The following is a 7536-nucleotide window of genomic DNA, read 5'->3' as shown; positions in this document are numbered from 1 at the left end:
CTCTGCCCCCCCTCGTGCATGTGCTGATATTTCCCCACCACTTGCTGAATTCCCCGTCCCATTCTTTGCCTGCTGTTCCTCTGGGGTAGAGAGAACCCAGCTGCCCTCGGTGAAATACGGAGTTGGACCTTAGGCATATGTATTTAAATGCATTGCTCAATTATTGCTAAGACTTATCGCTTAATTGGTCTCGGAAATCATTTAGGGCCTCTTCCTAATTCATCCTCTCAGGGAAAAATACGACTTCAGGAAAAACAGAATTCCACCGTCCCATACAGGGCATGTATTTGGGGACGGGGAGCGGGGGTTGAGGCGGGGGGAATATCCCAGACAGGAGCATGCGAATTTGGAGGCGGCAAAGCCCCCTAAAAGCGCAGCAGCGATGCTCAACGCGCACCCCCAGAACAGGCACGGAGGCAGCGCGCTGCCCACCGGATGCCACTGTTGCTCAACGTTACACCGCACCGCGAGCGCTGCGGGGCCGGGAGGGCAGCGGGGCCGGGCGGATTCCCTCAGCGCTCCGCTCCCGGCGAACGCGCCGCGCGGGGCCTCAACGTGCCGCAGCCCCGCGGCGCTTCGGGACGACGTCGGTCCCTCTGGGCCGCCCCCGCCCAATCACCGCGGCCTTCCGTCGCGTTCGGGAGATTCCCCCCAGCTCGGGGCTATCCGCGCGAGGAAAGTTTGCTCTCGGCACGGGTCCGCCGACCGGCCGCTTTTTACAAGCACGGCGGACGCACGCGCAGCCCCACGCGCGCACCTGCCCGCGGTTTTTGCAAAGCGCGGAGCACGGCTCCCTTTGCAGAGCTTTTTCCCTCCCCCTCTCCACAGGTGCGGGACGGGCCGGGGGGCGGGCGGACCCGCCTCGCGCCGCTCCTCCTCCCGCCGCTCCCCCGGCGGTGCTGCCGCTGCCGCCGCTCGGCGCTCCGCTCGCTCAGCGTGCAGTGGGCGCACCCCGCGGCCGCCCCGTCGGGCCGCGCGGGGGCGGCGCTGGGGGCGGCGGCGGCGGCGCGGAGGCAACTTCGGGGCGGCCCCGCGGAGCCCGCGCGGGGGATGGCGGCGGCGGAACCGGCGTTGAGGCGGCGGCGCTGAGGAGGAGGAAGAGGCAGGCGGCGGCGGCGCGATGCCGGCGGCGGCCGGGGGGCTGCTGTGGTGGAGCTGCTGCGTGCTGGCGGCGGCGGCCGGCGCCCCGAGGGCTGCCGCGGCGCAGGCAGGTGGGTGCGCGGCCGGGCGGGCCGGGAAGTTGAAGCGGGAGCCCCGGCGGCGCGAGGGGAGCGCGGCTCGGAGCCGCAGAGGAGCCGCGAGGAAGTTGCGGGGCGCCGCGATGTGGGGATTTGGAGGCGTTCGGGAGAGTGACGGCGCGCCGTGCCTGCGGCCGGGCGCTTCTCGGGGCTTTATGTAACGGTGTTGGGACCGGGAGCGGCGGAGCGGCTCAGCCCGTCCCGCTCTGCGCGCCGCACTTCGCCGCCCGTCAGCTTTTCCCATCCCCAGCAGCGGCGGGTGAAGAGCCGCTCCGCTCCGCGCACCCCCCGGGTCCTATTCCCGCAGCGCCGAGCGGGGCAGCCCCGTGGGAGGAGTGCTGCGTGTCCCGGCCGCCTCGTTCACTATCGCTCTCCGCGTTCTCCCTCTTCTCCCGGCTTTCTCTTTTCCCAACGCTTCCCATCCCGCAGCCGATCCGTCCCCCCAGACGCGAGGCGCCGAGCTGGGGCCCCCCCGTTCGTAATTCTGGGGCTCGGTGTGACCCTTGAGTGCAGCGGGCGATGGCAGCGCGGGGGGCCGGCCTCGTGTTGGTTAGCCCTCGCCCAGAGGGCATTGCAGGTGCGCGTTCAGGGTGCGAGCGTTTTAGGGTTCCCCTCCCCGAATTTGGGTGCGGGCAGTACGGGCTCTCGGTGCCCTGCGGACGGGGCTGTGATCTCCTCCTTCGCTCCCAACGTTCCCGTGGGGGCGGCGATGCCGTCGCCTAAACTTTTGCTCTCCTCATCCCGCGCCCGTTGCTGGCAGCAGGGATGCATCGAGGCTCCGCGATGTTTTCGTGCGGCGATGTTCGCGGCGCGGGGCTCCACCGCGTCACGTGGGGCTGCTACCTGGGAGCCTTTGTTCTGCTCGGGGATCTCGGGGATCGCCGGGCGATCCGACCCGCTGCTGTCCCCGTACCCGGGCGGGGCGTTCGGGCATCGCCGCCGGATTGCCTGAGAGCCGCTCCGGGTACGCGGCCGCTCTTCACACACGCCGTTTTGTTTCTCCCCTCTCCCCGTAGAGAGGATCCCGCTCTTGGCGAGGTGTGCGGGGTTGACTTTGTGTCCCGGCTCGACTTTGGTCGGTGCCGGGTATGGCAGCGTTCTCCCCTCGCCGCGCCCTGCTGGCACTTCTCCCGTCCGTCCGCCGCGATGTCTGCCCGCTGCCTAAAATTAGGCTGAGCTCCGGCAGCCTCCGCGAAGGCACGAGAAGCACGGAGCCGCAGCCCCGGTCCTCGCTGCCGCCGCGCTGCTCTGTCCCTGCGTTGAGCCGTGCCCGGCTCTGGGCTCCCGCTGTCCCCGGGTGTTCCGGGAGAGCGGACCCGGCACCGACGCTCCTGTCCTGGTCGCAGCCCCCGTAGGTGCCCGGTGAATGCTGTGACTCGTTTTCTTTTTATAAAGAGATGGGTGTATGGGTGTATGGATGCTGGCACTGAGAGCTGAGCTGCTGGTTAACGTGAAACAGTATTAAGGATGTGAAATAACGCCCATGGGTAAGCAGCCGGCCAGGGCAGAAGCCCTTGCCTGTCCTCCCTCGGGATCAAAGCTCTCTTTGGTTTTTGGGCGATATTAGAATTGCTGTGTGTTTTTTTTTTGTTTGTTTGTTTGTTTTTTTGTTGTTTGTTTTTTTTTTTTTTTTTTTTAGTTAAGCAGATTGAACCAAACCACACAGTGAGTCTGGCCGCACGTAGCAAGCGGACCCATCGGCGGCACGTCGGCGTGGCGGGGCAGGGAGCAAAGCAGGTGGTGGCACTGCTACGGGGCCGTGCCGTGGCAGCAGCTGTAGGTGGCAGCAGCCCCCCGGAGCTCCCCGCGGCGGCAGCGGGGCCGGAGCCCGCCGAGCTGCCGGAGGGACGCGCCGTGTCGTGCGGTAACTCGGAGCGATGGAGGGGTGAGCGGCCGCAGCTCCCCGGAGGTGGGCAGTGTCGCTGGGCACCGTACATGCCGAGCTCCTGAAGCCTCGGAGCAGCTGCTGCTATATATAAACCTGGGTTTTAATCGGCCTGCCGGGAAAACTTGTCCCGCTGCAGGCACTGGGGCAGCTGTGTGTTGGTGGGTGCATCGGTGGTACGGCAGCACTGGCACGCATAGAGGTGGCCAAATCTGTAACACAAACCCCAGGAGCACGTATGATATGAACTGTGAGAATAGCACCAATATAAAGGTGATGAGGAGTAGAAATTCAGGCTGTAAGAATGTCGAGGCTTATTCCTGCTTTCTGACCATACCTGCTCTTTGTTTCTGCCTCTGAAACCTATCAAATCCTGCCCCTGCTGTAGAAATAGATGGGCAAATAAAGTATTGAAAAATAAAGACTTGAAAGTAAGCCCCGGAGTTTTAGTGAATGCAGTTTTTATCTGAGCTATAAAAGATGTTCAGTCATCACACGCTTTCTGTAAGGTCAGTGACAGATTTCTAAAATACACTGAATTTGTGCTTGTTTCCTGTGCCTCCTGATGCCTGTATAGCTGAACATACAGTACCCAAATGGGTGCTTACAGCTTGATCTTTCTAAACCTTCCCTAATAAACCAGCAGTGCATCCTGTGCTCTCCTCACAGAATGGATGCCTGCCTGCTCCTCCAGCTGGGTCTTGGGAAGTTGCCTCCCAGAAACACCTGAGAGAGGTCAAAGAAAAAAGCCTCCACATAACCCCTTGTGAACAAAGCTGGCTTACGAAGAAGTCGGCAAAGCCCCAGGCTCTATGAGTGCAGGCGGTCCCACAGGCAGAGCTGGGACCTTTGGGACGGGCAGGAAGGAAAACCATCATACTTAGTACAATACACCTCCTAAGGTTCCAATTCCATTCATTTAAATGAAGTTGAAATAGCAAGCATTTTAAGCATAAAAGTTTATGTGGCACGGTTGGCATGACCTTCAGTAATACTACAAGGCTGACATAGTATCTGTTCTGAGTTACTTTGTGCTGATCCATTCCCAGTATCCATAGTGAACTGGTGACCTTATTGGCTGTGCCATCCCAGCTCCCCCTCCCCACCTCTGCTCTGCTCTGCAAAGCCGCACTGAGGATATTTTTGCTCATTATCTTTGGCAGCAAGAATGTGTATATCTAAATTTAAATTGCTGTTTGCTGAGGATATGTGATAGTATTTAGAATTCAGCATTATTTTATTATCTCTTTGAAAGGGTAAAAAAAAAAAAGGGCTCATTTATTTCGAGACATATTTCTGTAGCGTGAAAATATCAGCAAAGTAGTTGGCGTTTTCCAGTTGTTGTTGACTTCAAATTTAGCAACCATTGTCCCTGTTGGTATATTTGATGCTCTAAAAAAGTACTTGCCATTGAGTGGGAAGCTGAAGTGATTGGTAGGCAGATAGTATTCTTTGGAGGCTATTAATAATGCTCAGAGGACATATGGAAAAAGCCACGGAATTGGCTAGAAAGCAGGCCAAAATAATGTATATGGCTGCTTTGTTTGAAAGTTGCCTGTGTTCCAAGTTGAAACATCAGCAGCGATGCTTTACGTTTTCTGCCCCTTGGTCCAACATCTGAGCAAGGAACCCAAGCCAGGTCTGCACTGCACGCTTCTGGCTGCCCAGGGCTTTTAGTGTGCAGTCTGAGCCTTCAGTGACACAGCTCCCTAAATAGCCCTCCGTGAGCATCTGCATTCCTGTTGTAACAAAAGATTGGGGACAGGAGGAGAATTCGCTTTTTTGTGCTTGTTCTTTTTTCTATTTTTTTTTTCCTTCTTGTTTGGGAAGATTTACAAATAGGTTCACTCAGCGATGTTGGCAGCAAATTGCTCGGTGTTAATTTTCTCCTGAGATCCCAGGGTTGTGAGAATCTCAGCTTTGCGTAAAGAGGGAAAAGCATCTCTGCCTGCTCTGTGTGCAGGGGAAGTCAGAGCCCCTTCATTCAAGAAACAAGAATCCAAGAATTATGGGTTTGAAGCCCACTTTTAGCTCCTCTGCAAGATTTAGTGCTGGGGCTGAGTGTCTCATGGCTTTTCAGTGTCTGGCAAAGGTTGCTGGTGGCTTTGGAGGTGGAAATGTGGGTTTATGAAGAGTCTGATAACTGTGCTCTGCCTGCTGCCCTGACGTGTGGTTAAGGCATTAAAATACATGGGTTGTGCCTCGTGCTGCAGCAGAGCAGTTACCAGGTGGGCGTCCTTTGACGCTGCCAAACTTTTGCTGTCAACTTCAGTAGTCTCCTTCGTGCTGAAGGCAGGCAGAAACAAGGGGAAAAAAGCATTATAAGTGGTTAAGCACAGGCTGAGGAGCATTAGGGCTGCTTTGCTTCCAGGCTGCCACCAGCACACGAGTGGTTGGAGGGCTGTGACACTGGGCACCACTTTTCCTTTCCCTGACAGCACCCCGAGGGAGCTGCCAATTACCACCAGGTCTTTGTGTTTAACGCTCTGCTTCCTTTCTTTCCTACCAACTTTGGGCTTCCAGCGTTATGATTACTTATGGATTTGTAAGTCAGAAATAACCTCGTAATTGCTATATTGCTTTGCCTGCAGTAGCAGTGAGCGCCTTAAAGTTAATGCATCATCCACACAGAAAATTGATGTTTGGCCAAGACGTGGGGCTCTGACAGCTGATCTTAAGGAGCGTTAGGCTGGCATGTAAATAGAGACCTGTGGGTGACATTCGTGAGAAAAATGAGGGTCTTTGGAAATATTCTGTGAAAGGAAAGTATTCCTTGCATTGGCTGAAGATAACAAAGGTAACAAAGTTTGTGTGGATGCCTTTCCTTGGAGGTCAGTGAGTGAAGGCCTGGGGTGGATAATATGCAATAAAAAGTATGACAGCTGATCATTCAAAGCCTGATTTTTGCCTGATCGTCAGGCTCTGTCTACTGAGACGACACTTGGGAGCTGCTGACACCCTTGCTAATGGGAGGTTTCCTTTAATACATGGAATGTTCCTTGCATTTCTTTCCTCAAATAAGCAGCAAAAATACCCGGGGACAATTCCTAATTGCCCACAGTAAGAAACTTCCCGGTGCTTGGATGATGATACCTGGCCCATGTGTACGAGTACATGTGCCTGCATTGGTTGTTTGTTGTGCTGGTGGTCACAGGTAGGGATCTGGAAGCTTCTGCAGATACTTGTGGCTCGGTTCTTGTTGGAATGCTTTGCTTTATGCCAATGCTCTTTGGGCAAATATGCACTTGAGCATATTTTGTCAATATTTGGTATCGAGTCGGTAGGTATGGATGATTTTGCTACGAAAGCAGTCAATATCTATTTATTAAAACGGCATTTGTGTTGAACAGAAAATGTACGATCCAATTTCAGAATTAGGCCCACCCAATTATGCAATCAGGTAATTGCGCGTGTAATTGCTCGCACAAACGGTCAGTTAGATGCATAACTGTCCATTTGCATGCGAAATTAAGCAGTCTTGTAAACGGGGCTTCGAATATTCATTGTGGAAAAGGCAACTTTCTGGATATGATTCCTTGTATTGCTCCTCCTTTGGTGGCCCGTGGCCCAAAGGTAGGGGTAGGAAGCAGAGCAAGGGCAAGCAGAAGTGTGCTGGGGAGCCTTGGAGCCAGAATGGTGAAGAGAGCCCAGCCCGCAAAGCAGCCTTTGCCTCCCTGCTGCTGTAAAATCCATGACAAGATCCACTTCAGGACGTGGTTTCCTCCAAGCATCCCTTGGTGCTTCCCGAGTCCTATCCCACCCTCAAGTCCTATTTGCAGGAGATGTGAATGCAAACAGGCTCTGGTGACTTTCTGTGGCCACGGGATGTGGAGCTCAATCTCTTGTCTCCGTGTCCCATCCATGCAGGATGTCCCTCCCATGCAGGAGTAAGCTCACAGTGCTTCCCTCTGATTTTGGGAGGAATTTCCCTTTTTGTCAACACCTCCTGCTAATATTGCAGTGTTGTTCCCCGGTGCTCATTCCTTTCTTTTATTACTACTCCTTAGCCACCTAATGACAGAGTAACAACTTGCATTCTTCAGCAGGAGGCCTCTGGAAGCCAGCTGATGCACCGGGGCTGTCAGAGTACCGTGTAAGCAACTAAAACCTGCTCATAGGCTGATGCGTTCCCTTCCAAGGAGCCAGCGAGTGAGACAGTGCTGAAGAACTCTCCTCTGCCTTTTTTTTTTTTTTTTGTGGATTTTTTTTTTTTTTTGCATTGGAGGGAGAGGGGTTAAAAAATAAAAGCTGCATTATGTCAGCGACCTGAAATAAATAGCACTGCAATGAGAAGCAACAGCCTCATTCACCTTGCATCCGTGCAGAAATAACGGAGCTCTGTCCCCATGCCTGGCAAAAAGGAGAACAGAGGAAAGAAAGCGGAGCTCCGACCTTGGTGTGCCGTCGTGCTCG

At 55.1% G+C, this 7536-nt stretch overlaps 1 protein-coding gene across 8 annotated transcripts in view; it reads left to right on the top strand.

Moving 5' to 3' along the window:
* The first annotated feature begins 882 nt into the window (after positions 1 to 882).
* Positions 883 to 7536, top strand: part of ERBB4 (erb-b2 receptor tyrosine kinase 4) — a 515280-nt gene continuing 508626 nt past the window's right edge. For all 8 annotated transcript variants that reach the window (XM_085228854.1, XM_085228852.1, XM_085228851.1 and 5 more), the window contains exon 1: positions 883 to 1211. In XM_085228854.1, coding sequence (XP_085084980.1) covers positions 1121 to 1211 — 91 coding nt within the window. In that variant the 5' untranslated portion in view covers positions 883 to 1120. The remainder of the gene's footprint in view (positions 1212 to 7536) is intronic.

Source organism: Meleagris gallopavo, chromosome 7 (genome assembly GCF_905368555.1).
Source record: "Meleagris gallopavo chromosome 7, MGAL_WU_HG_1.1, whole genome shotgun sequence".
Taxonomy (NCBI): domain Eukaryota; kingdom Metazoa; phylum Chordata; class Aves; order Galliformes; family Phasianidae; genus Meleagris; species Meleagris gallopavo.
Note: the sequence above shows the minus strand (reverse complement) of the source record. Positions and strands in the feature narration are given on the sequence as shown.